Source organism: Trifolium pratense, linkage group LG7, assembly GCF_020283565.1.
Source record: "Trifolium pratense cultivar HEN17-A07 linkage group LG7, ARS_RC_1.1, whole genome shotgun sequence".
Lineage (NCBI taxonomy): Eukaryota > Viridiplantae > Streptophyta > Magnoliopsida > Fabales > Fabaceae > Trifolium > Trifolium pratense.
The window spans coordinates 9,663,892-9,691,280 of record NC_060065.1 but is presented as its reverse complement, the minus strand read 5'-3'; the positions used below and the strand labels follow the sequence as shown (position 1 = coordinate 9,691,280).

The 27,389-nt window shown below is 33.3% G+C and overlaps 3 protein-coding genes across 3 annotated transcripts; all 3 read left to right on the top strand.

Annotated features, from left to right (window-relative positions):
* The first annotated feature begins 1,149 nt into the window (after positions 1-1,149).
* Positions 1,150-4,068, top strand: LOC123894848. Its single transcript, XM_045944929.1, has 2 exons — positions 1,150-1,582; positions 2,025-4,068. The coding sequence occupies exon 2, from the start codon at positions 2,311-2,313 to the stop codon at positions 3,811-3,813; it is 1,503 nt and encodes a 500-aa protein (XP_045800885.1). The 5' UTR covers positions 1,150-1,582; positions 2,025-2,310; the 3' UTR covers positions 3,814-4,068.
* Positions 4,069-13,127: 9,059 nt separating this feature from the next.
* LOC123894847 lies at positions 13,128-15,861 on the top strand. The gene is made up of 5 exons (XM_045944928.1): positions 13,128-13,207; positions 13,892-13,949; positions 14,188-14,235; positions 14,342-14,525; positions 15,714-15,861. Exons 1-5 carry the CDS (start codon positions 13,172-13,174, stop codon positions 15,796-15,798), a joined length of 411 nt encoding a protein of 136 aa, XP_045800884.1. The 5' UTR covers positions 13,128-13,171; the 3' UTR covers positions 15,799-15,861.
* A 5,749-nt stretch (positions 15,862-21,610) lies between these two features.
* LOC123894846 (wound-induced protein 1) lies at positions 21,611-22,523 on the top strand. The gene has a single exon (XM_045944927.1). It carries the CDS (start codon positions 21,874-21,876, stop codon positions 22,201-22,203), a length of 330 nt encoding a protein of 109 aa, XP_045800883.1. The 5' UTR covers positions 21,611-21,873; the 3' UTR covers positions 22,204-22,523.
* Positions 22,524-27,389: the final 4,866 nt, after the last annotated feature.

Here is a 27,389-nt window from a genome sequence, read left to right as displayed (position 1 = left end):
CCGCTACTTTTTTTTAGAACCAAACTTAAATCCGCTACTTAAGATAGCAAACAATTATATTTTAATAATTTTGTATGACGCGAGAAAATAGCTAGGGACATAGGGTGCAGCAGAAATTGTCCAAACTCAATTACTTAAAACGGAACAGTTCAGTCAAAAAAATAAGTTGGACCATATCCCTAGAAATTTTCTTAATTTAATTAACTTACTATTATTATGTTATGTAATAAATTCGGAATTCGGAATATGCGAAGAGGTGCGTGGCAGCAGTAGGGGTGGCAAAACGGGCCGGGCCCGCCGGGCCGACCCGTTTGACCCGCCATTTTTGGCGGGCCGGGCTGAGGTTTTCGGCTCGCTGCCTTAAAGTGGCCCGCCCCCGCCTAACCCGCCTAAAAAACGGGGCGGGGTGGGGCGGGTTAGCCCGCGGGCTTTTAAATTTTTTATATTTTTTACTTTTACTAAAAATTGGGCTTGGAATGAGGAGCCCAAATCTCAATCCAGTAATATTTTTCTCTCATATAAAACTTCACGTTTCTTTTTCTTCCAAAATTAGGGTTGTTTGTTTCATTCATTCCATCCGCCGTCGTGCTCCCTTTATGCTAGTATTTATCATTTTATCTTATATTGTAATGAATTACTTATTAACTTAGTTGATGTTTCTGTTAGTTTAATTAAGCGTAATTGTAAGTGTTAGTTTAATTAAAGGTAATTGTAGGAAATTACTTATTAACTTAATTAATGTTTTTGTTAGTTTAATTATCCCTATTCTCTGCTGCAATCTTCTCTCAACTCTTAATTATCCTTATTTTCTGTTAGTTTAAAAATAGGAGGTAAGAATTTTAAGGAATTGTAAAGTTATAATTCAATCGGCTTAACTTCACAATCTTCTCTCAACGCAATCTGCTAGTATTTTTTTTAACATCAACTAGGAGGTAAGAATTGTGAAGTTATAATTCAAACTATAAAAAAAAAAAAAAAAAAAGTATTTGACGGGCCGGCCCGCCAACCCGCCAACTCGCCAATAAACAGGCGGGCTTGAGTTGTTGAACCCGGACATCTAAGTTGCCCCGCCCCGCCCCGCCCCGCTTTTGGACGGGCTTAAACGGGGCGGGCCTAAACGGGGCGGGCATGCCCACTTTGCCACCCCTAGGCAGCAGGGTCGTGCATGGAATGGAAATAAAAGAGAAAAAAAAAAAAAACAAAAAAAAAGACGAAAAGAGAAAACCTTCTTTCCACCCACAATCAATCCTACTTTCACTTTTCCTTTTTCAGGCAGGTTTCAAGTTTCAACCGGTTTCCACCGGCAATCATATTTGAACATCAATGAAAAAAATATCTTAACACATCTCTCATTGTTATGTTATCTGCTACACCTACGAGTACCAGGAGCCATTAATGTTTTCACCAAACACTCTCTCATACCCTGTCTTCTTTTTTTTTTTTCTTTTCATTCTTTGAATTAGCACTTTAAACACTTCAGAATCAATTCCTAGCTTGTACCTAAGCTTTATCAAATACAATTAATTTTGTGAGAATCGCTTCTTCCATCCAAACGCTTTCCTTCTGATAAGTCGGTTAATAGGTATGTATGACGTGTTTCTCACTCACTTTACTATGTGCTGAGTTACTATTATTTCCTCGATTATTTAAGGAATTAAGATTGTCTCATGTTTCATTTTTCAGTTAGTAATTCTGTTTTAGAAATTGTTTGGTTTTAGTAATATTATGTTTATTTTAATCTGTTTAATGGTCATTATCACATAGTATCTCAAGTAATCAGTCCTTATATGTGTTTTGATTTTTAATTCGCTTCGAATTTGACTACTTTTTCCTCACATTGGAAACTTGGTATGTTATTATATATTTGAAATATTTTGTTTTGTTTTCACCACCGGTATTCGGCCAACTGGACCGCCTAATTAATCTGGTTCAGGGGTCGGTTGTGGTATCAAGTGGTTGCATCCCCTCCCGATCGCAGTTGAGATTTAAAATCTTAGTAACAATAGACTGTTCTGTCTTTGCAGTGTTGTCAAATAGCGGCGGAATTTGAACAAATCACTATTGCTTGACGATCTGCTATTTAGTACCAAGTGTTGTCAAGTAGCCGCTATTGCTGCGTTATTGTGTGGTAGGATAGTGGAATTTAAACAAATCACTATTGCTTCGCGATCTGCTATTTAGTACAAAGTGTCGTCAAGCGGCCACTATAGCTGTGTCACTGTGCGGTAGCATAACGGAATTTGAACAAAACGCGAGTTTTAGCGATTTGCAATTAACAACATTGGTGAAAGCTCAAAGTTAAGTATCGGAATGAATCAAGTTGATAATGGTATTATAAATCCCAAAGATGAAATTGAAGAATCTAATGGGAGTCAAGTGAAGGGGTTTGCTTCTATAGATATTCCACATACTCAAGAAACAATTCCAACCAATGAAAATCTTCACAGAAATTTCCTCAAATTTGGTTCTGCATCTGCTAAATTCAAACAGTTTGCTACTGAGAAAGACCAGATTTCACAGTCTGTGCCTTCTCCGCATTCCGATAGCCTAAAATCACGTTTTGGAACGATGTTCGGTCAGAAACTTGAATGGAATTCAGTCAAGAAAATGTGCATGGAATGGATCAAAAACCCAATGAACATGGCCCTTTTCGCGTGGATAATCTGTGTCGCTGTTTCGGGTGCAATTCTGTTCTTTGTCATGACAGGAATGTTGAATAATATGCTAAAAACAAAGTCTGAGAGGAACACATGGTTTGAAGTAAATAACCAAATACTAAATGCACTCTTCACACTTATGTGTTTGTATCACCATCCAAAGAGGATCCACCATCTTGTTCTTTTGTGCAGATGGAGACCAAATGACATTTATAAACTTAGAATGATTTACTGCAAAAATGGAACTTATAAGCCTCATGAATGGACACATATAATGGTAGTGGTTATTCTCCTTCATGTTAACTGTTTTGCTCAATATGCACTTTGTAGTCTAAACTTAGGATATAAAAGGTCTGATAGACCTGCTATTGGAGTTGGAATTACTATATCCGTTGCAATTGCAGCACCGGCAATAGCTGGATTGTACACTATTCTTAGTCCACTTGGAAAAGACTATAATGATTGTATGATGGATGAGGAATCACAGGTTCAATTTGAGAAAAATTATGCATTTGCATCTAAAGATCAACAAGGCGGAGTTATAGAAAATAGACCAAGTTGGAGTGGAGGAATACTTGACATTTGGAATGATTTATCTTTATCATATCTCTCACTTTTCTGCACTTTTTGTGTCTTTGGATGGAACATGGAAAGACTTGGATTTGGAAACATGTATGTTCATATAGCTACTTTCATGCTATTTTGTATGGCTCCTTTTTGGATATTTGTATTAGCTTCTGTTAACATTGATGATGACAATGTTAGACAAGCTCTAGTAGCTTTTGGAATCATTCTTTGTTTTTGTGGTTTCCTTTATGGTGGATTTTGGAGGATTCAAATGAGAAAGAGGTTTAATTTACCTGCTTATGATTTCTGTTTTGGAAAACCTTCAGTTTCTGATTGTGCACTTTGGTTATGCTGTTGTTGGTGCTCTCTTGCACAAGAAGCTAGGACTGGGAATAGTTATGATATCTTGGAAGATAAGCTATGTATGAAAGAAATTGATACTTGTGATCAAGTTTCAATTTCATCTTTGGATAGAGAAGATGTAGTAGTATCAACCAAATCTGGCACAAGTTCTTCTCTTGAAAGAGATAAAGATGGAACAATGAATCCACCAATAGCTTTAGTAATACAAAAAGAAGGTTCTGCATAACTACAATGTATGAGATGATCCCTTAAATTTTTGTATTCAACAATTTCTGTTAGGATAAGGATTTTAGTTATTGAGTAACCATCAGATTATATATTTAATTGCTTATATGTCTGTGTGAATAGTAGATGTTGTGTGTGTTTTCCTTTACAAGAAAATCATATGAAATATATAAAAGACATAATCATATATGAACTGATTGTTGAGTGTTTTACAACCTGTGAATGTAACTTTAATTTATCAAGTAGTGAAAATGTTTTAATCAATTTTGTAAACTGTTTTCATGATTTGACAAAAAAATTATAAAAATATGTTAAAATCAACTTCTATGGGCTAAGGGTGAAGGAGTCATCCAGCCACTGAGATCGATTACCCGGTTTACCCCGATCGGAAAATACGTCAAAGTCATAAGTTATTTTCATTAGTTCTGTGATGCTTAAACAAGTATTTTCATTACCAATAATGAATTGGTCCAAGTGCTAAAGGTCTTGATCCTCTTAAACATGTGATCAGGAATTTGATTTATGGCTCATACGTACGGAGAAAATTTGGTTAGAAGGGGATAATCCACCTTGTGCCCCCTATAGATTTCTCGATGAAGATTAATTATCTCTAGCGGTGGTGGAAACTTCATGCCAATATCATATCATGGTAATTAAAAAAAACTATAAATTTCAAATCCACACAAAATTTACCTGCTGATCTCATTACATTTAGCAGAGGCCTCAAGTTATAATAAGGAGGGTTAATTGTGAAACTATTTATGGAAGCGGAACCATACAATTACAGTACTTTTTTTTTACCATAAAATTGGTCTCAATGCAAGATTTACATTACTTTGTGTCTTAATAATACAATAGTGATCTACATTATGCAGTTAACAAACTTTTTTTCTAATTGGTCTCAATTCAATGCTACACCTATGAATGTGAGATATAATATCATATACTGAAACACAAGGAATGACACGTGCTGATCATGCATGTTGTTGACTCAGCATTTTCAAACGATTGTGGGCTGTAGTATTTTGCAATGGCTATTGCACGTGTCCCTCGATGCCAAATTGCCAATGTCCAATAGCTTTAGGTTTGCCTTATTTTAATGATTTAATGAGATACTTTAAGATTGGATAGAGTAGGAACATACATTTACTCTGTCTTGGTTTCTTATGAACATGAACATCCATGTTGTTGATATGCTTGAATCAGCATAAGTTTCTTAGGCATGGGTACCGAAAGATTGGACAGTCTATCATGTATGGGAGCTTTAGATTTACATAACTTTTTTGTTGTGATATATAACTATTAGCGTGCTTCTGAATTTACAGAAGTACAGTACAAGAAAAATTATTTAAAGTTTTTCTTGTATCAAGTTTGATGAAAAAAAATGTGATTTTGTGGAGAGGTTAAAAAATTATTTTGTGATTCCACGAGTAACAAGAATTTCAGTTTTTGTAAGGTGCTCGACTCGCGGTTTATTCAATTCTGAAAACAATTTTAAAAATGTTTGACACCAACGAAACTCATTGAAGAATAGGGTGACAATTGAATATATCCAATTATCCATCATTCATCTAATCAATTTTACTAATTTAGATTCTGTTCGATAAAAAATAACGGATAGTAGATAAATTAACTTATAGCAGATATAAAAATAGCAGATACTAACATATAAGATAGCTGATTCAATTTATAATACTTAGTAAAATTAATGGTTGAACAAACTTATAAATATGAAATCACATAAAAAAAATATTTAAAGCTAAATTGCACTTTTGACCTCCTAACTTTCACAAACTTTCGATTTTGACACCCTAACTTTCATAATAGCATTTTTTACTCCCTAACTTTAGTTCATTTTGCAGAAAGATGGCCATGCTGATTTTGATCAAGTCGAAAGTACACGTGGCAAGTGGCACACATGCCACGTCTGCATGCATGTCTTGTCACATATGCGGACGTGGGATGTGAGTCATTTGTCCACGTGGCAAGACATGCTGATATGACATGTGAGTCACTTACCACATGTGTGTTGACTTAGTCAAAGTCACTGAAGGGTCATCCTTTTATAAAAGAGTCTAAAGTTTGGGGGCCAAAAACACTATTATAAAAGTTAGGATGCCAAAAGTGAAATTTAGCCTATATTTAATTAATATTCTTTTTTTCAAGTCCGATAACATGAAAAAAATCGTAAGAAAAAAAATGATAATCTATAAACTTTAAGCTATAAACTACAATGTAAACCATAAACTCAAAATTTAACATTGCTAAATAGAACCTTTATTTTAATCCATTCAACCGGGTAAACTATCAAATGCATCCATCATATATAATAAAATTGTTGAGGATTTTCAAAAAAAAAATTAAAATGATAAACAATCCATCCTCTTAATAATAAGATGATTAGTGATTCATCTATTTTTCTAAAATCCGATATAATTAGTCTCTGTTTTAGACAAAATTCAATGGATGGCTTATTAATTTTTTTCCCTATAATATAGACACTTTTTTTTTTTGGTTAATAATATAGACACTTTAATTATAACTTATTAAGACAAAAAGTATAATTATAACTATTTTAAAATCAAATATTTAATTTGTAAGCTTGAGATTCATTTAATAAAAAAGAAAAACAAAATATGAAGGGATATAAATCTAAATCAGAAAAGACAAAAAAGAAAATAAAAAGTTTCTCACATTATATGAGATTTCTACTTCTACATTATATAGTCATTTTCTATCGGTGCATCATTCAAAGAGTCATCAATACACATATCAAGAGATATGTATTGCCTTATTGTTCTTCTATTTATTTTCTCTTTTTTTTTTTTTTGAAAGTGAGTTTATAGCATTTCATTAACTAAAATTTGTTCAATATAATTTAGTATATCAACCAAAACTATAAACTAGCTGACAATTTGAAACATATCATAAAGTAAAAAATAGATTAAATTAAACTAATAAATAATATTAACAAATTTTTTTGTAAAAAAAAAAAAGTATTAACAGAATTTTAAATGAAGAAAAAATAGGTTAATGCAATATACATACTAATAAAAAGATAAATAAGTATTAAAACATGTGTATGCGGTTTGGTTCGGTTTGGATCGGTTTTGAAAAATCAATCTGAAATTCGATCCAGCGGTTTTCACAAAAGGACATCCAAACACATTCAAAAATATTCGGTTTTTTTGCGGTTTTCGATTTTTTTGGATCGGTTTGCAAATTTTTTTTGAATCAGTTTGGATTTGAGCACCCCTAGTGGCCGCCTTAGCTAGATTATGGGCAACCTCATTTGCTTGTCTCCGCACAAACTCAACACTAGAGTTTCTATAATAATTTGAGAACATAACTCTACAACGGTCCAAAATAGTACCTAGCTCCGTATAGTCACATTGCGAAGAATGAAAGCTATCAACTACTACTCTCTTAGAATCTAATTCAAACTCCACCGGTCCTAAGTTAAGTTCATGGACCAAATCGAACGCCGAGAGAAGGCCAAGTTCTTCGCCTATATGCATCTCACATTGTGGAGTGAACCATTCGGTCGCACGGTTTCATTGGAAATTCAACGGAACCGCGCGTTGTCGTTTACTATTATATGAACCGTGCGGTTCCATATCAGCTAAACAATCAACAATAGTTTTTGGCTATCTAATGACGAAAAATAAAGATGCGCCTGGGACCCTACTGACCCCGGGGAAAGTAAGGACCATAAAAATAAAACTCTATATAATTTAAAATTATTTAAAACATTATCCTGTCATATGTTTGGTGCACGCAGAATAAACATTCATTTTAATAAAACTAATTAACGCTATATATTGGGAAAACTAAATTTGTTGTTTTTTGGCAAAATTACACTATAGGTCTTTTATCTTATTTTTTTGTAACACTTTGGTCCTTTATCTTTTTTTTGTAACACTTTGGTCCTTTATCTTTTATTTGTAACAGTTTAGTCCTTTATTTTTTTTATTTGTAACATTTTAGTCCCTTTTTTGGTAACAATTTGGTCCTTTATCTTGTTTTATTTGTAACACTTTGGTCCTTTATTTTTAATAAATAAATAAGATACGGATCAAAGTGTTACGAAAAAAAAAGATAAAGGACCAAATTGTTACAAAAAAAAGATAAAGGATCAAGGTGTTACAAAAAAATAAGATAAATGACCTATAGTGTAATTTTGCCTTGTTTTTTTGTATAACTGCGCCCAAACGTTTGGACCTCTTTTCGCTGTAATAGAGGTGGGAACAGGCCAGGCCGGCCTACATGGCCTTAAGGCCTAGCCTACATAGGCTCAGGCCAGGCCAGCCTATTTCTTTAAATAGAGCAGGCCAATGCTTTTTTATAAGCCTATTTAGCTAAAAAGGCCAGGCCGCACGCCATTAAAAAAGCCTTTGAGGCCTACTAGGCCGGCCTATTTAAGTTAACATGAATAATATTTTTATTACGATTATTATTTATATATTAAAATTTATAATTTGATTAAATTATAAATCTATTAACTTTTTAAGTAATTTAAGTTTATTAATCTACATTAGTTTTTAACATATATAAATGTATTATTATAAACTAGAATTGAAATATGATGACATATATAGTCAAATTCTCTAAAATATCAAATGGAACATTATTTTATTAGTTCATAAGTATATTTCAAAATAAATATAATTATTTATTTAAATATGTTCATATGAAATAGGCTTTTAAACAGGCTAACAGGCCACATCAGACTTTTAAAAGGTCAGGCTCAGGCCTAGAATTTAAGCCTATGATAGGCCACAGGCCAGGCTCAGTCCTTCGATTTTTTGACAGGCCAGGCTCAGGCTTGGCAAAGCCTAGCTCGGCCTAGCCTATTCCCACCTAATGAAGAAACTGAGACAATCGTCCGCTTCATTATGATATGGTAGACAGGCAGGTAGGAAATGATAGACAAGATTTGAGAGGAGGAGTAAAGAATATCGGTTTCCAATGAAATCCATTCAGCTTTTCCCTGTTCCACCACATGAGTCTGCTACCGCCACTTGGGAACCAGTTCCATTTACTTATTTTTTGACTCAAACCAGTTCCCATTTATTACAAACAAGAAAAATGGAAAGAGAAAGCCGGACCACGACCACATAGTCTAACCACGGGTGTTCGCAGTGCGGTTTGGTTCGGTTTTGAGCATAAAAGTCATCCTAACCGCGAGATAAAAATGTATGTGGTTCGGTTTAGTTCGATTGATTTTTAAAAAGTCATCCAAACCAAATTAATCCAAATAGTATTAAATTTGAAACATATCATAAAGTAAAAAATAGATTAAATTAAACTAACAAATAGTATTAACAAATTTTTTTGTAAAAAAAAAAAAGTATTAACAGAATTTTAAATGAAGAAAAAATAGGTTAATGCAATATACATACTAATAAAAAGATAAATAAGTATTAAAATATGTGTATGCGGTTTGGTTCGGTTTGGATCGGTTTTGAAAAATCAATCTGAAATTCGATCCAGCGGTTTTCACAAAAGGACATCCAAACACATTCAAAAATATTCGTTTTTTTTGCGGTTTTCGGTTTTTTTGGATCGGTTTGCAAATTTTTTTTGAATCAATTTGGATTTGAGCACCCCTAGTGGCCGCCTTAGCTAGATTATGGGCAACCTCATTTGCTTGTCTCTGCACAAACTCAACACTAGAGTTTCTATAATAATTTGAGAACATAACTCTACAACGGTCCAAAATAGTACCTAGCTCCGTATAGTCACAATGCGAAGAATGAAAGCTATCAACTACTACTCTCTTAGAATCTAATTCAAACTCCACCGGTCCTAAGTTAAGTTCAATGGACCAAATCGAACGCCGAGAGAAGGTCAAGTTCTTCGCCTATATGCATCTCACATTGTGGAGTGAACCATTCGGTCGCACGGTTTCATTGGAAATTCAACGGAACCGCGCGTTGTCGTTTACTATTATATAAAACCGTGCGGTTCCATATCAGCTAAACAATCAACAATAGTTTTTGGCTATTTAATGACGAAAAATAAAGAGGCGCCTGGGACCCTACTGACCCCGGGGAAAGTAAGGACCATAAAAATAAAACTCTATATAATTTAAAATTATTTAAAACATTATCCTGTCATATGTTTGGTGCACGCAGAATAAGCATTCATTTTAATAAAACTAATTAACGCTATGTATTGGGAAAACTAAATTTATTATTTTTTGGCAAAATTACACTACAGGTCCTTTATCTTATTTTTTTGTAACACTTTGGTCCTTTATCTTTTTTTTGTAACACTTTGGTCCTTTATCTTTTATTTGTAACAGTTTAGTCCTTTTTTTTTTTTTGTAACATTTTAGTCCCTTTTTGGTAATAATTTGGTCCTTTATCTTGTTTTATTTGTAACACTTTGGTCCTTTATTTTTTATAAATAAATAAGATACGGATCAAAGTGTTACGAAAAAAAAGATAAAAGACCAAATTGTTACAAAAAAAAGATAAAGGATCAAAGTGTTACAAAAAAATAAGATAAAGAACTTGTAGTGTAATTTTACCTTATTTTTTTGTATAACTGCGCCCAAACGTTTGGACCTCTTTTCGCTGTATAGAACCGGAAGCTGATGATGAGGTTCCTAATGAAGAAACTGAGACAATCGTCCGCTTCATTATGATATGGTAGACAGGCAGGTAGGAAATGATAGACAAGATTTGAGAGGAGGAGTAAAGAATATCGGTTTCCAATGAAATCCATTCAGCTTTTCCCTGTTCCACCACATGAGTCTGCTACCGCCACTTGGGAACCAGTTCCATTTACTTATTTTTTGACTCAAACCAGTTCCCATTTATTACAAACAAGAAAAATGGAAAGAGAAAGCCGGACCACATAGTCTAACCAGGGTGTTCGCAGTGCGGTTTGGTTCGGTTTTGAGCATAAAAGTCATCCTAACCGCGAGATAAAAATGTATGTGGTTCGGTTTAGTTCGATTGATTTTTAAAAAGTCATCCAAACCAAATCAATGCGGTTAGGGTTGGTTCGATTTGTTCGATTTATCATGATATAAAAAATATGACAATATTGTCAACATAGAAAATTTTAATTTATTTTATTATTTACAGGTATGTATCAGAACACTTCTTTTAAAGTGTGCAGGTGCCTCGCCCCGGGAGGCCCAACCATATTAAGGGCTTTAGTGGGTCGGCCCGTTAAGCTTCGGAGGCTGGAAACCTAGGTCCGACCCGATAAGCTAAGGGCCTTAAGTCCCGATGGGCCAGCCCAATAAGCTTATTTTATTTTATTTTTTTATTTAAAAAAAATATTTGATGGATAATAAAACTACATTCATCATTTGTACCAAAAAAAAAAAAAACTACATACATCATACATATCATACAAATTAGTAGTCATAAATAAAAAGCGAGTGTATTTGATACGAAATATTACAAAACATCCACGTAAAAGTAGAGATTTATGGATCATAATCACAAAGTCTAACCTCCAAGCTAATAAAGTTTAAGCTTACTTCACAAAAAACATTTTTAACAAAATTTTTTAGCCTTTCTTTTATAAAATTGCAAATAAAAATATTTTTTATTTGTTAAAAAATATTTAGGCGGCCGGCTTATAAATAACGATAACAATAAGCATCCATTCATATACTAGAATTTTGGGACAAGCCCAAATGCTTAACAACCTGTTATATTACATATAGTAGGACATTGTATTGACTTTAGAACAGTGACAAGAGACAATTATACTTTCAAATTACTCAAAATATCAAACTAGTGACAATTATACATCTTTAAGTTAAGTATTATACAAAAAGGACGTCATTAATACTATCCCAAAAAAAAAACGTGAAAAAAAAATCAAAATAAAATAGAAAAACGTATCGGAATGCGTATCGGAGGCTAATCCAGCCGTATCGGATACGCGTATCGGTGACTTTTTTATTTAAAAATAATTATAAATTACCGATACTCTCCGATACGCGTATCGGAGAGTATCGAACGCGTATCGGTATCGGATACGTATCGGACACGCAATTTCGATAGAGGAAAAAGGATATTATAATAAAATAAATGAGCCTGATTTTGGGGTGCCCATGTCAGATGCTTTCTTCTACATAGATTTTCAGAAGGACATTTCTTTTGATATAATGTTCTTGATTAATGCAATTTTTTCTGGTGAACAATAAAGATATATTGCAAAGTATGATATGATCACAAATCTGGACCGTCCCTTTCTTCTTCATTTCTTTAGGTATTTATAGATTACAATGGGTATGTATTTCCCGCTCTTTTTCCTTCCCATGATCTTCATAGATCATGGTGTAATGCCTAAATATATGCTATTAACCGCTTACATAGTGGTGTTCATGGTACATAGTGCGGCAAATGCCGGAATTCAATGGTACCGATCGTGGAGATGATGGAGATTGATCGTGGCGTTAGTGGGTGAGAGAGACGCGAACGTGGGGCGAGTTGATGGATCGCCCACGATGCCTTGATCTCGCCTATTGGATCGCCTTTGACTGGATGGTTCTATGGAATACACACAGTTTTGCTTCCTCCTGGTTCTATGGTACACACAGTTTTCCACCTGGTTCTATAGACACACACACAGTTTTAAAAGATAAAGGACCAAATTAAGACGTTTAAAAGATAAATGATCAAATTGAGAACTAATGCAATTTTTTCTGGTGAACAATAAAGGTATATTGCCATTTTTTCTTTACATTGACACTCCTTTGAGCGGTGTCCGACACCTGTAAAACACTTGGACGACACGTGTCGGATAAGTGTCCCCAAATTTTTTTTTCTTCTTTGATTATACTCTACTTAAACACATATCAGATATATCTACAAAAGTTAAAAAATCTCGAAATAACACTATTGATTAAAGAGACATTGAAAATATTACATTTGGATTAAAATATTTTTACCTTTTTCGATAGTAGAAAGATAAATTAAAGTAAAATACTATCCTATCTTGTTTTAAAACTTTTTCTAAGAAATAACTTCGTTAAATTAGATTTACATGTATATATTTTGATCTCAATTTATATAATTTATAAATATGTAACGGTGTCGGTGTCCTACTTTTTTTACATTAGCGGTGTCGTCGTGTCTGTGTCGTGTCGCAGTGTATGTGTCTGAGTCCGTGCTTCATAGGTACTACGTTTTTCAAAACTGCCGGTTTAGTCCGGTCCGGTTTTTAAAACAGTCAGACTTTAATTTTCAAACCTCGGGAAGACAAGCATGAAATAAAAATATTTTCATTCCCATCAATCTCTTCCTGCCGCTCAAATCTTCCTTCAATTTATTACCCTTCTACCCAACTCAAATTTTCAATAAATATTCTTCTACCAAATCCAATCAATGAAGAGAAATCAAGTTTCAACAAGAGAAAACCCGGTAATTGCTCCAATCGATCTTTTTTGTTTCCTTTTTTGTAAATCTTTTGTTCTTCTGTTCCAATCGATACTTTTGTAAGTCCCACTTTTGTAAATCTTTTGTTCTATGTTTCTTAAGCTTTCTATGTTTCTAGCCAGTAACGGTGTGATGTTTGTGATGGGTCTGCACTAGGGTTTAGGGACCTTTAATAATTACTACTCTTATTTGAGTTGAAGAACAACAACTATTGTTGTTACCTTTTATTTTAAACAGCTATAGTCGCAAGTATTCCTTATTTGATTAATTTGTCAAAGAGTTATTAGATAATGTGGAGTTTCACAGCTACTAGCTGCTGTGATTAATGAATTTCATTAATATTTCATTTGGTGTGAAAATGTATTATTTAAGAGATTTCATTTGCTCTTCGTTTCCACATTTCAAGATTATACAGAGGGGTTTCACAATTTTTGTTACGGATTTGATTTGAGAATGAACTCTTCTAAAACTGATTTGCTGTCCTTTTTTCATGGTTTATACTAGAGTACCATCTTTTTCAATTTTATCATAACTGGTGTTCTCATGATGGATGTTAATCAAAGCTATAATTTATGTCCATCTTCAATCTATTGCAATAAGATTTGATCCACCTTCCCCAATCGCCTCGCCACTGTTCATATTCTCTTACCTTCTCTCTTTCAATTGCAGAAGGAAGAGACGCAGGATATGTCCCAAATTTCTACTCTCACAGAAACTCATATTTCAAGTTAGTCGATCTACTACTCTTGCTCATTCATCACATGTATGTGAAAACAATTTCTTTTACAAGTGTTTATTTAATTTTTCCATAAACTTATCACAGCTTGTAATGATTTTATTAACTTATCACAGCTTGTAATGATTTTACTTAACACATTTTTCTACATCAGTGTACATGGATGCTTGTCATACATTAATTTTCATTTCTATATAGGGTTTATCTTACTTGCTAAGGATATTTTCAGGTCAACATTTGGGATGTTCCGAAAACATTCAAGATATTGATGTAAAAGGTAACAACTTGCAGCTTACATCAGTGTACAAGGATGCTTGTCATACATTTTTTATTTTATTTCTAGACTAGATATGGCTTATCTTACTTGCTAAGAATATTTTCAGATCCTGTGAGAGATTTAACTGCGGCACTCAAATATCTTGTCGAAAACCGCAGTTTGTCTTCTGAGGAAGCGCAGTTTGCTTGCCAACATTTTAATTTTGAAGTAGGCAAGACCGAAGTTGAAATGTGGTTAACTTTTAACGAGGTTACCAAAGTGCGTTATGTTAAACACTTCTTCTCCGTGAGGTCTGTTCTTCACTTCTTCTAACTTTTATTTAATTAAAATAAAGGACATAGCTTTGATTTGTTTGTTGCTAAGTTGTGTTTCATAAGTTAGTTAAATGCCCCAATACTATTTCAGCTTCAACCTTGATCTTTGCTTTACCGATTTTAAACAAAAACACCAAGTGTTTGATTGAATGCTTCAAACACTAGTTCTCCTTGATTTTTCGGCTTTTTGAATAGCACACTAAGTATTTGATTTAATGTCCTAACTCCTAAGCACCTTGATCTTTACCATATGAACTTTGTTAGTAACTTGCCATCATAGTATGTAGATGACACTAGTTCTCCTTGATTTTTCCGCTTTTTGAATAGCACACTAAGTATTTGATTTAATGTCCTAAGCACTTCCGCCCCCAAAATTTCATCTTTTGTAGAGAGGTAGAAACACTTTGTTAGTAACTTGCCATCATCTTATAAGAGGTACAATTTGTCATTCCACCTCTTGACATCTTCAAATAAATTAGTAGGAAACTTGACCAACCTATAATTCCAACAACTGTTCGAGCAATAGGTGCTGCTGCAGTCATGGTTCAAAGCTGAAAGAATGATTTTAGTTGAAAGTGAATGTCATAAAAAGAGGAATTACGCGAGAGATAGCTTATTGAAATTTGGTGTTATGGTGATGAATATAATCAAGTTGATCATATGCATGACATGTATATATTGCTGGTAGGTTGAAACACGTGTGAGTGATAATATAGCTAGTGCTTCTTAAATAGTACAAAACATAATATACTCTCCATGCTAACTCCTTTAATTTGTGACTCTCTTAGTGAGATGCTCAGACCCTACTCTCCCAGCTCACGACTTTGTATGCCATATTAGAATCTTTATTCACAACAGACAGCAACAACAACACATACTGCTCGGCCTCTCTCTCCTTTGCTCTCCAGCTCAAGCACGTCCTCTCAACCACCTCCATGTTCACTATCTTACACTTCTCTGTTCCATCTTAGCTCAACTTTCACCTATTATTTGTCGTTGGCGTCAACATCTGCGACTCACCTCACCTCGATGGCCACCTCTTCTCATCCTCATTTTGGACTATTAAACCCTCTCCTCATCCTCCTTCTACTAGGAATATTGCTTTTTGTTGTATCTAATTTTCTGTTTTGTATATTGAGGCCACTGATAGAATTTTTTGTGTAGGGACAAGGTCAAGAACTGTGACCACCACTGGATGCCCCCCAGAGGGTGTCAAGGGCGTCAACAGCGTTCTTCAAGAACAATTTAACCATGTAATGATTGAAAAATGGTGGTATTCCTTGTACTTAGTTATTTCGGGGGATTAGGAACTGTTGGCATTTTTTTAACTTAATTGTATTTTTTATCCTTGCATTTATTTTAGGTTTTAATTTTATCTCTTACGTTTAAAAAGTTCCAAGTTAATTTTAAGTTTATTTTATATTATAATTTGATCTCTTACGTTTAAACATAAATGACTAACTTAGAACCGAAAATAAATATAAGTGACCAAATATATATTTTTTTTTAATGTTACTTTTGAAATAACAAAGAGATACTAGCTAGAAATTTGAGGCCCTTCAAAATGGGAGGCCCTATGCTGCAGCACATCCTGCACTTGCATAGGAGCCGCCCCTGCATTTAACATTCAACATAAATCATTATAATGGATAGAAGCTATGAAGCTCCGATACTCCAAAAATCACGAAAATGCGTGTCCGATACGTATCCGAAAGCTAGGATAAACACACCTTGATCATCCCTCTTTTTTTTTTTTTGGTACATCACACCTTGATCATCTCTAATAAAAACCACCATATTCTATTTATTTTCTCTCTTGATTCTCCACTTTGTTAAATAAAAAATACCACCAGAATTTCGGCCACCACCACTATTATATTAAAGGTCAAACCATCGTTTTGCTCATTGAATGTGTAATTTGTTGTCACATTAATCTTTAAATATTCCACAATTTTTTTTGACAGTAAAACAGATCCACAAATATCTCTTTTATATTAGTCAAATTATATCTTTGGATATGTGTTAGTTTAGTCAATTTAATCCTTAAATATATTCTTTGCTGGTCAATTAAGTTCATAAATCACTGTCGGGATATTACGTTTGCACGGTATCTATAATTTTGAATACATTCAAAAACCACGATGAAAATAGTAATTTATTCAAATTGCAATTGCACAATAATTTATTGATATCGCAGAGAATTACGATCAACTATTTTGGGGACGTTATAGTTTTGATAACATCAAAAAATCATGCGCCGACTCATATATCTCAGTTGCATTCATTTTGGGGACGTGATTTGTACACGAAGCCAGCAGAGTTTTATACTATAGTAAGAAGCTTCATCCAAAGTGAAATCTTATAGGGTGTGGATTTTTGTTGTGACATTATTCTCATGTGGAATATGAGCCATCAAATATGTGAGATTGAATTTTAGGGTAAAGATTGTTACACATGCATGAGAAAAATAGAAAGAATTCCACTAAAAGTAATTATTAATTTCCAAACAAATTAATTAATATAGTATATGACAAAATAAACACAATACTGACATAGATAGCGATATGAATGAGCTGTGTCCAATATTAGAGCTGTAAAAAGGGTCTTAAGGGGCCGGTCCTTTAAGGGGCGGACCCACTTATTCCTGATTATTAATTTTATTTAAATTTTAAACACAGTTTTTTTAGGGTGCCGATCGTGGACAGTGCTGATTGAAGAAAAAGAGAATAAGTTCACGACACTAGAAAAATTGTTTAAAATTTAAATAAAATTAATAATCAGGAATAAGTGGGTCCGCCCCTTAAAGGGCCGGCCCCTTAAGGCCCTTTTTACATCTCTATCCAATATATGGTGGTATGACGCATTGACCAGCCACTATATATTCTATTTCAATTTGATGAACAAAACGATTTTATAGTATTCTCTTTTGGTATGGCATGGGAGAGTAGAGTTCCATCTGGGGTAGTGCTTATTTGTTCCTTAATACAAATACAAAGACAACACACATAGTGATAAAATACTAATGTGGACAATGGACATCACGCAGTTCAATTATCAATAGCTTATAGTATTAATTAGTAGTGCTGTGGAGACTGTGTAGTCCAATATCAGATGGAGACAAGTGTCAATTGTGCCATTGATGACTATTTTTCTTTATTCTTTAATTTTTAATTTAATTTATACTATATATTAGTTCATTCATAATTCTATCAAATATTGTTGTAAGTTACTATATCTCGTAAATAGATAGTATTAGCAATTAGTACAACTATAGAGAATAAACCTAGATTTTCATAAAAATCAAAAGATGGGTTAATGATTGTCTTTGCTTGTAAATATACGTCCGTGACTTTTTTTTTTGGTTAAGTTAAGTCCATGACATATATTATTCAATGGAGACTCTTAACTTACACTATTCTATATTTAAGATTCAACATTTAAAACATAATTTGAATAATTCGATATCGATAATGTGATAGTAGGTAGTTTAAAACATTTTGAATAGATTATTTTAAAATTTGAATTGTGTCTAATTCAATTTATAAAACTGATTTGTTAGATAAAAATTGTCTTTATGTTATACTTTCTTCGTCTCTTATTATAAGTCTCTATTATTATTTTTCATGTGTATTAAGAAGAATTTATAGTGTAATTAATATGTACTTTTTGGGTGTTACTGTTCGTAACAGAACTCAAGTTTTATCAGTAGAGATAAAAATGAGGGTGGATAACTCACTTGGTGGATCGAGATGGAAGAAATGTTTCGAACTGGAGGTCGAAATCCGAGCGTTGGAGATGATCGACGACACAGAAGGGGGATACCTGCAGAAAACGCTTCGACGCTCAAGTCAGTATAAACTTGAGGTGGAGGTCGAGGCTAGAGTAATACATACCTTATGAGGTTTGTGAAGGTTCTATATATAGGTCAATGGGTGTAGCATTGAGCCGATGGATGTGACATTGGGCTAAGGTACGGGCTTAAAGTTTTTGGACCAGACTTTTGGGCTGAATCAAACCCAATGTCACATCCATTGACTTATATTTACAACCTTCACAAACCTCACAAGGTATACATTACTCTAACCTCGACCTCCATCTCAAGCTTAAACTAACTTGGGCATCAGAGCCTTTTTTGCAGGTACCCCCCCCCCCCCCCCTTCCCCTCTCTGTGTCACTGGTCATCTCCAATGCTCGAATTTCGATCTCCAGTTCGGAGCATTTTTTCCATCGATCCACCAAGTGAGTTATCTACCATCTTTTTTTATCTCTACTGATAAAACTTGATTTCTTTTACGAACAGTTATAATTACTAATTTGTCTTGGTGAAAAGATGTATTTGTAGTTGACTTTTCAAATATAAAGTACGATTATGTTTTAAAAAATATTAATAAATGTGTCTAAATTTTTTTAAAAAGACATTTATTTAGGAATAAACTTTATCTTTAAAGGGGACTTATAAATTATAATCAAGGAGCATGGATATTCTCTTGGCCTGAATTTTCATTTCTTAGATGGTACAGGGGAGTGGATTATCTGAGTGACATTATCATCCAGTTTAATCATAGCCATACAAAAAAATAGAGAGAGAGAAAAGTTGAAGAAAGAGGTGATGATTGATGGCTCAGATTAAAACATGAGGGTATCCAGTAAAAATTCCACCAGAGAGGATCCATTCCCATGGTACAGTGTGGATTAATAAAAAATGAATAATAATAATAATAATAATAATAATGATGATGCCTTTGGTTCCTTCAAAAAAAATAATAATGATGCCTTTGGCACCTCTCAATTTTTGGCGCTCTTTGTGACTTTGTGGAGACGATGCTGATCGCAGACGCAAATCCAACGTGTTACTCATTTTCTTTTAATCACGTATGCACTTCATTTTATTATTTTTTTAAGTATACATGTGTATACTTTAAAAAGATATTATTGAATCTACTAATAAAATAATTTTGAGCCAGTAATTCTAAACACCAACCAATATTATATGAACTTATCTTAACATGAATCTATCCAAAGACGCAATACACAACAAGTAACGTATCTACCTTACTAATGTCTTTTTTTATGGTAAAGTTCTACCTTACCAAAGTCTTCAAGGCAAACTGAATCTTGTTTTCTAATTTTCTATAGAGTTTCCACCTACCAAAATTAAGTTGAGCTAAACGAGTTAGCGTGAGAAAGTAGCTCAAAAACAAAATTTTACAATTAATATTTAAAAAAGCTCATCTAAAATTACGGGATGAGTCCCCTCATATGAAAATATCTCATGTTTTCTCATGTCAAAAATCCACACCGTTAAAATTTTATTTTTTTTAAAACGGTCCAATGTAGTGATTAGTTTAATTAATTAATTTATGTTGATTGTGAAAATTGAATATATGACTTTTTTATATCACTCTAATCCTAACTTATTCATTACAGTCACATCATCTTTATATCTTCTCACACCCTCAAATATCTTAATTATCTTTGTTATTTTTAATGTTTAAAGTCTCTCTTATTTTAAGAGTGCGTTTGATTCACAAAAAGTATTGAACACAACAGTATAGAATATAACAAGATAATACTTTCTCTGATCATAAATATAAGCAAAAATGTATTTTTTAGATTTATTGAATAATAAATGTATTTTGTATTCGTGACCCGTGTATTTTATCCAATCTCATAACTATTTTCTAAATCAAATAGGATATAACAAAACTTGTCAAATCTCTTATTTTTTAGCATATCAAACTCATCCTAAAGATTTTATTATCTTAATATGTCCCTTAATATAAGTTTTATTTAACATTTGTAACATTTGTAAAACGGTTGTCAAAAAAAATTTAACATTTGTAAAACAAGAGTAATAACCAACAAAAAATTATCATAAATAACCTTTATCATAAGTAACCTTAATCCCCGTCCTAACAATCATAAGGACGGGGATTAAGGTGCGAGATAAAGATAATCTTAAGTAACCTTAATCCTAATCCGTCCCAATCAAAAGATCCGAGAATTAGCCCAAAAATGCTTTCCCATGTATCTTCGCAAAAACTCCAACAAAAGCCCCGTGCTTTCTCATTTTAATCCCGTCAAAATACTAATAATTGAAATTATTGAAATCAATCTACTCCAGCTATCCCAAAGCAGATGACTCGAATTGAATAACATCTTACGAAATACTCCATCCAATCTTAATTATAAATAAATTTCCACTTTTTAAATTCATTGAATAACTAATTGTACCAGGGTACCATTCGCTTAAGGCCCAACTCATCCATTTGAGCTCGAATCATAGAACGAAAGGCCAAATATGTCTTAGGTATTGATATCCTAGGTTTATTCTATCATCCCATTGGATGGGGATGGACTCGGTCATGCTTAGAGCGAGATGAGACCATGAAAATATGAACACATTGAGTCACTTCCTCCCCCATGATCTCAACTACCCAGCTCACCACTCTCATCATATTCTTCTATATATTGGCCAAACATCCATAAGCAAATGACGTTTTTTCTTTCTTCCACCAATCACAGAGAAAAACCATGCCTAGAACCCATCGATTTGCAAGAGAACTATGTGTCTCTGATTCGGTTATGTCTCACTAAATATATACCTCATAGAATACATGAACACTAATGTATCTGATTTTAATTATAAATCAAATAAATTAATTATCCAATAAACCTAAAAAAAAAAATGAAATTTTGCTATAATTAAGGCAAAAGGAGTAATATTTTACAACTACTTTGATGACTCTTGAATAAGATGTGAAGAACTTATATGAAACCACTAAAATGAGATGGAAGATAGTGGTACTAAGAAAACAACCCTACCTTAGTAGTCAGTGTTGAAAGGTCAAAAAAGTTGAGTCTATTATTGTGTCATCGCTTTCGTGTTCCAGCTATACTATAGCATAGTACACGTTTCACATCAAACTCCAAAACTTCATCCTCAACCTCAATCACACCAATCAAAAACCACCACGTCATCACACAAAAAAGTTTCACGTAAAACCCCCCACACACAACCACAAACCTCTCCCTATAAAATCCCCTCACAATCACTAGTTCAATCACAATTGAATTCTCATCCAACCAACAACTTATCTTGATAATCACTTACCCAAAATCCTTAAATCGAAATTTCTAGATAAGCACTTTTCTCGAACTGGCTAACTCTCAGAAAAGCAGTGAAGACACTGATTCCAGCAATCAAAAGCTGGTTCTCAAACTTTATGAAGCCTTAAACTCTCGAGATTCCGATACCGTGGTCAAGATTCTTGCATCTGATCTTGAGTGGTGGTTTCACGGTCCACCTTCTCATCAGTTTTTGATGCGCATGCTCACCGGCGATTCAACCGCCGTCGATACTTTCCGTTTTGTTCCACAATCACTCGTTTCGTTTGGATCCATTGTTATTGTTGAAGGTTGTGATAATTCCCGCAAAATCTCTTGGGTTCACGCTTTGACTGTTGTGGATGGGATAGTCACTCAAGTTAGGGAGTATTTCAACACTTCCCTTACCGTCACACGCTTCGCCGGGAAAGAATCCGGTGAGATTGTGCCGGCGGTGACTGATTCTGGACGTTTCCCTTGCGTTTGGGAAAGTAGCGTTTCCAATCGGGTCGGGAAATCTGTACCCGGTTTGGTTCTCGCGATATAAAATTAAATATTAAAATTAAATAAAATAATAAAATAAAGGTACTGTTGACGTGGCAGTTGGTGATTGGATTGGTTTCGCTTTTTTCACGGGACGTGACTTTCGGTGTTTTTTTCCGCGGAAAATAAGAAACCGCCTTACTGTCGGCGCGTGTTTAATACTGTTGTGGTTGTTTTTTTCTTGTTTGTTTGTTTGTTTAATTGCTTGTGTGGAACAATTATCATTATCATTATGAGTTTGTTAAGTTGGTTGTATCCTTGTGAGTTTGTAATATGGTGTTTGGAAGATGGAATAAAAAAGTTGTCTATGAATCTTTGTTTTAAGAACGGTGTGATGCTAAATTTAAATAAATCTATATTTACTAGTACTTGTCTTGTTTCATAATGTTAAAATGGTTGTCTAATTTGTGATAGCGATCGATACTATACTATTACTAGTCTATTAGTCGGACAATGAATTAGTCAATGGATCCTAACGATTAATATTTTTAACTTTTTAATTATATAATAATAAAAATTATAAAAAGTTAATATTTTAAAGGTTTAATTAGTCTATTGGTCCCTTAAAAATATTTTAGGTTTCATAATGGTCCCTTAAAAAAAAAAAGGCTCAGATTGGTTCTTAAAGAAAAAAAGGCTCGGATTGGTCCCTTAAAGACATATATGTTTGCCATATTGGTCCTTTCCGTTAAATTTTAACTCCAAATATAACAAAAAATTCCGATGATTAAAATTTTTAAAATTAATAAGGTTTTTGGTAGACCACTTACACTTAATGACATCCACAATCCAATCAATTAAAACTAATGTTTTTTGTAAAAAATTGATAGAAAGGACCAATTGAGAAACGAATGTGTCTTTAAGGGACCAATCCGGACCTTTTTTCCTTTAAGGGACCATTGTGAAACCTAAAATGTCTTTAAGGGACCAAAAGACTAATTAAGTCTATTTTAAAAATACTCATCAAAATGAATCCAACAATATATTATATATTAATATTATACATTAATTTTCTTTTTGATTGATAGACGAAATGTTAAAGCCATTGAAAACTCACACACACAAAGTTGAATGACCGCGATTCGAACTTCGGTCCCGACATCCGACACTAGCAATTTTGATATTTCTTTCAGTTGAGCTAAGATTTTTTTTTGGTACATAGCTAAGATTTGTGGACATATTATATATTAATATTTATTTTTACTTATTAGTAAAATTTAATGATTGAAACTTATTTTTTAGGGTACTCTTATAAGGCAGAGTGTATTTTTTATGTGAGAATGAGACAAACAATTATTAACATTTAAATTAAAATACATTTAAATTAAAATAGTGATTAAAAGAGTCATTCAAATAACATATGTGTCTCTACTTAGTACTTCACCCCTCTTTAATATTTGGTTTTTTAAAGTTGGTCACATGAATTAATAAGAAATAATAAAATTTGCATAAGTTAAGTTCATTTTATTCTTAATTTAAAGAGTACAATTTATTTAATGAATAATTTTATTTATTTTTTTGATAAAATAGAGGGCCTATGCCCTTTTAATGAATAATTTTAGTTTAAATGGTAAGAGTATAAAATGTAAATTAATTGCATGGACGGACCTAAGAAGGAGACTATGTGGGCTTGTGCCCCACTTTGTTTTCGATATTTTCTCTTCCCCCCTCTCATGAATCTTTTATACCCCCCAATATTCTAATTTTGCCCTTGCAGAAACATTCGGTTCGCAGAAACCAAAATTTTTCTAGTGCAAATTCAGAGTAAATTTCGGTTTTTAGAAACCGAAATTTGTTTTCAAGGCAAAAAAAACTTCGGTTTCTACGAACCGAAGTTTTTTCAAGGGCAAAATTGGAAAATTCAAGGGGATAAAAGATTCATGGGGGGTGGGAGAGAAAATATCTTGATTTTTTTACTACTACTACTATACATACATATTATATACTCCCTCCGGTCCTTTTTATAAGGAACACTTAGGGCAAAAAATTTGGTCCTTTTTATAAGGAATATAAAATAAATTAGTAGGTAAATTTGATAATAGTCCACACTCATTTAATCCAAAACTTACTAGGTAAATTTGAGAAAGTTTTAAATTTACATCATTTGTTTTATGAAGTGACTTATCGACAAATTCAAGAGTTGAATAATCATTTTATAGAAGTGAATACCGAGTTACTTCTTTATGTAACTTGTTTAAGTCAGAGACATTCATTTTTTTCCGTTGATAAGGGGATATTATTTCTTAGATGTATGCTATGACTGTGAATTTTCAGAATTAGAGGGGATTAGCGACCTTTCTATAAAGCTATTGGAGACCATAAAACATGTTATGTACCTAGTGGCATATTTACTTTTGGAATTATCTTTGATATTACCAATGACAACTGCAAGAGCTGAAAGAACATTCTTTCTGCAATGAATATTATCAAGAATCGGAAGGAGAATCACATGAAGATGACTGGTTAAATAATTGTTTAATCACTTGTATTGAGAGAGATATTTTTATGGACGTAGAAATAGAAAAAGAGAAAATCATTCAATGTTTCCAGAATATGGAAGGTTGCAGAGAACAATTATGATGTAGTTTATGCTTTTGAAAATAAAATGTTATATCTATTTAATGATGTGTTATAGTGACCCACTACTCAAAACTTCTAGTTCTGTCCCTGATTAATTGTATATTAACTTTTTTAAAAGAACCAAAGTTTTGGAACAAAATTAAAAAATCAAAAGGATTGAAAGTTAAGAACAAAAGGAGTATAATTACATGGTAAAAATAAGGAATTTAGCTCAATTGAAGACAATACAAGAGTTTGAAGAAAAAAGACAAAATCAGGTGAAACTAATGAAAAATCAAGGAAACTGTTTGTCAAAATCATTCCCCGATGGGATCCACGGGACACGATCATAGTTGATCTTGCCTTTATGTATGTAAAAAACCCATCCCCCCACAATGGAGCTTTAAGGGGCGCAACCGGACGCGTGTTTTCTAAACCTATATAAGGAGAAGCAAGCCACAATGTTTAGGGTAACAAATTTTAGAGAGAAAAAACGGCAAGGAACTTCCTAGAGACTAGAGAACTCGTTTTTCATCATTGGAAACACTCTTGAAGATCATTAATTCGTCTAGGGTAACAAATTTTAGAGAGAAAAAATGGCAAGAATTTTCCTAGAGATTAGAGAACTTAGTTTTCATCATTGGAAACACCCTTGAAGATCATTAATTCATCTACTATTCATGTATAATTTTCAAAACTCTTTTGTTATTATTATTGTTTTTTAGAGCAAGCTTGTAATTATTATTATTATGAGTAGTTAAATTCCTTAGGTTAGGTTGGTTAGATGAACTTCCTTGGATTTATCTGAACCGTGTAATTGTAGAGGATCATATGATACAATTTAATTCCTAATATTTATTCAATTATCTATGTGTTTAATGTATTTTATAAGTAGACATATTTGTGAATTGCTTTTAAGTAAAGAATGATTATTAACCCTAACTTTTGAAACTCGAATTGAGATAATCGTTCAATCAAGTGGTTGCTTAAGACATATCGAACTTTTGATTGTGACTTTAGAATTAACGTAATTTTGGACTCGCCTAAAACATTAGGGTGTTGTTATTAACGAATAGGGTTTTGAGCTAGGACACAAGTCTCAATTATTTTTGTGTTAATTCGTCGTGATATTAAGAATGAATTGTGATGCATAACCGCAATGACCAAATAGTGATAGGGAAGGGATTCAAAACAACCAATTGTTTCCCTCATATGGAATTCAAATCTCTTTTATTTTTCTATTTTATAATCTCAACCAATTGCAAACTCCCTCGATTTAAAGTTTATTTTAATCCTAAATGTTTTGTCGAAATTCATAATTCCTTTGGAGAGGAACTTATTATAAATATTATTACTTGACAATAATTTTAGTACACTTGCTAAAAAGCCATCAGCATCTCTATGGAAATAGCCACGCAGATCGAAGGAATCTTGAAAATCCAGCATAATGCAGCTGTCGTGAACGAGGAACAACTGAATGGCGCGTAGTCGCAACTAATTAGAAACGCCAGTTCAAGGCGGAGGACGTCGACATCTCGACGCTAGAATAGTGGAAATGGAGGCGGAAGAGATTCACCTCCTCACAACTCTGATGACGTGGAAATGGCTATACTCTGTTACCACGTCGTGGAAACTGGGAAAATGCAACTTGAAACCTACATCACAAAAAGCAAGATTTTGTTTCACCCACGTGAGGACGTTCTCATCACCATCGTGGTCATTTTGCTATATGAATTTTGGAATCGACCACTCCAAGAGCACTTGAAAAACCACTAAAGCTAGAATCATACGACAGGACCAACGACCCTAACGACCACGTCTAGCATATAGACATCATCCTAGACTACCACTACACTAGAGGGGAAGTAAAGTGCAAGTTGTTTGTACTCTAACTCAAAGGCTCTACTATGACATATTTCAAGAATCTACAAGAAGGATCAATCGATTCCTGAATAACACTGTGCGAGGAGTTCACTCCCATTTTACCGTATGCTAGCGCCAGCCAAAGGCAGTGCGTTCACTCAGCGCCATTATCCAGGAAAAGAAGGAAACCCTGCGTGAATACGCCAAATGCTTCACCGGAGAAGCAGTGGAAGTAAAAAGAACTGATGACAAGCTCAGATACTATATTTTTTAGAAAGGCTTGAGGACAACCTCGATGTTTAGGGAGAAGTTAGGGCTGAAGGAGCCACGTGACATGAGTGAACTGCTCACCATGGTGCATCCCTACATTAACTATGATGTTTATGTGTGCAAATTCCTTGTTCAAATCTCAATATTGCTATTTTTGACATAATCTTAGTTCTAGTCATTTCAAATTAAATTAAACCCGTTAAATTTCATTTTTGTAGCAAATTTAATCCTTGATTATGATATGTTTCTTTTTTATGTTATTTACAATGATAATTATTTTGTGTGTCTTTTATGTTAACGATTTTTTTTTTTAAAAATTTTGGTGCATTTTTATTTATTTTTTATGAGCTCATTTTTTATATTCAAGTCAAACCTCAGTCTTGAAAAGAATGACTCTGAAAGCAGTGAAGAGGTGGGACATACTAAGATTTTTTTTTCTACCCCTACATTTAACCTTTCACCCCTACATACCACTAAATATTCCCATTTTACCCTTCA

What these genes read in the sequence shown, in the direction of transcription:
- LOC123894848 (XM_045944929.1), top strand. Translation starts at nt 2,311, where the DNA reads ATGAATCAAGTTGATAATGGTATTATAAATCCCAAAGATGAAATTGAA.
- LOC123894847 (XM_045944928.1), top strand. Translation starts at nt 13,172, where the DNA reads ATGAAGAGAAATCAAGTTTCAACAAGAGAAAACCCG. An exon ending in CACAGAAACTCATATTTCAA is followed by an intron (nt 13,950 to 14,187) that starts GTTAGTCGATCT and finishes GGATATTTTCAG; the next exon opens with GTCAACATTTGGGATGTTCC. An exon ending in AAACACTTCTTCTCCGTGAG is followed by an intron (nt 14,526 to 15,713) that starts GTCTGTTCTTCA and finishes TTTTTTGTGTAG; the next exon opens with GGACAAGGTCAAGAACTGTG.
- LOC123894846 (XM_045944927.1), top strand. Translation starts at nt 21,874, where the DNA reads ATGCGCATGCTCACCGGCGATTCAACCGCCGTCGATACTTTCCGTTTT.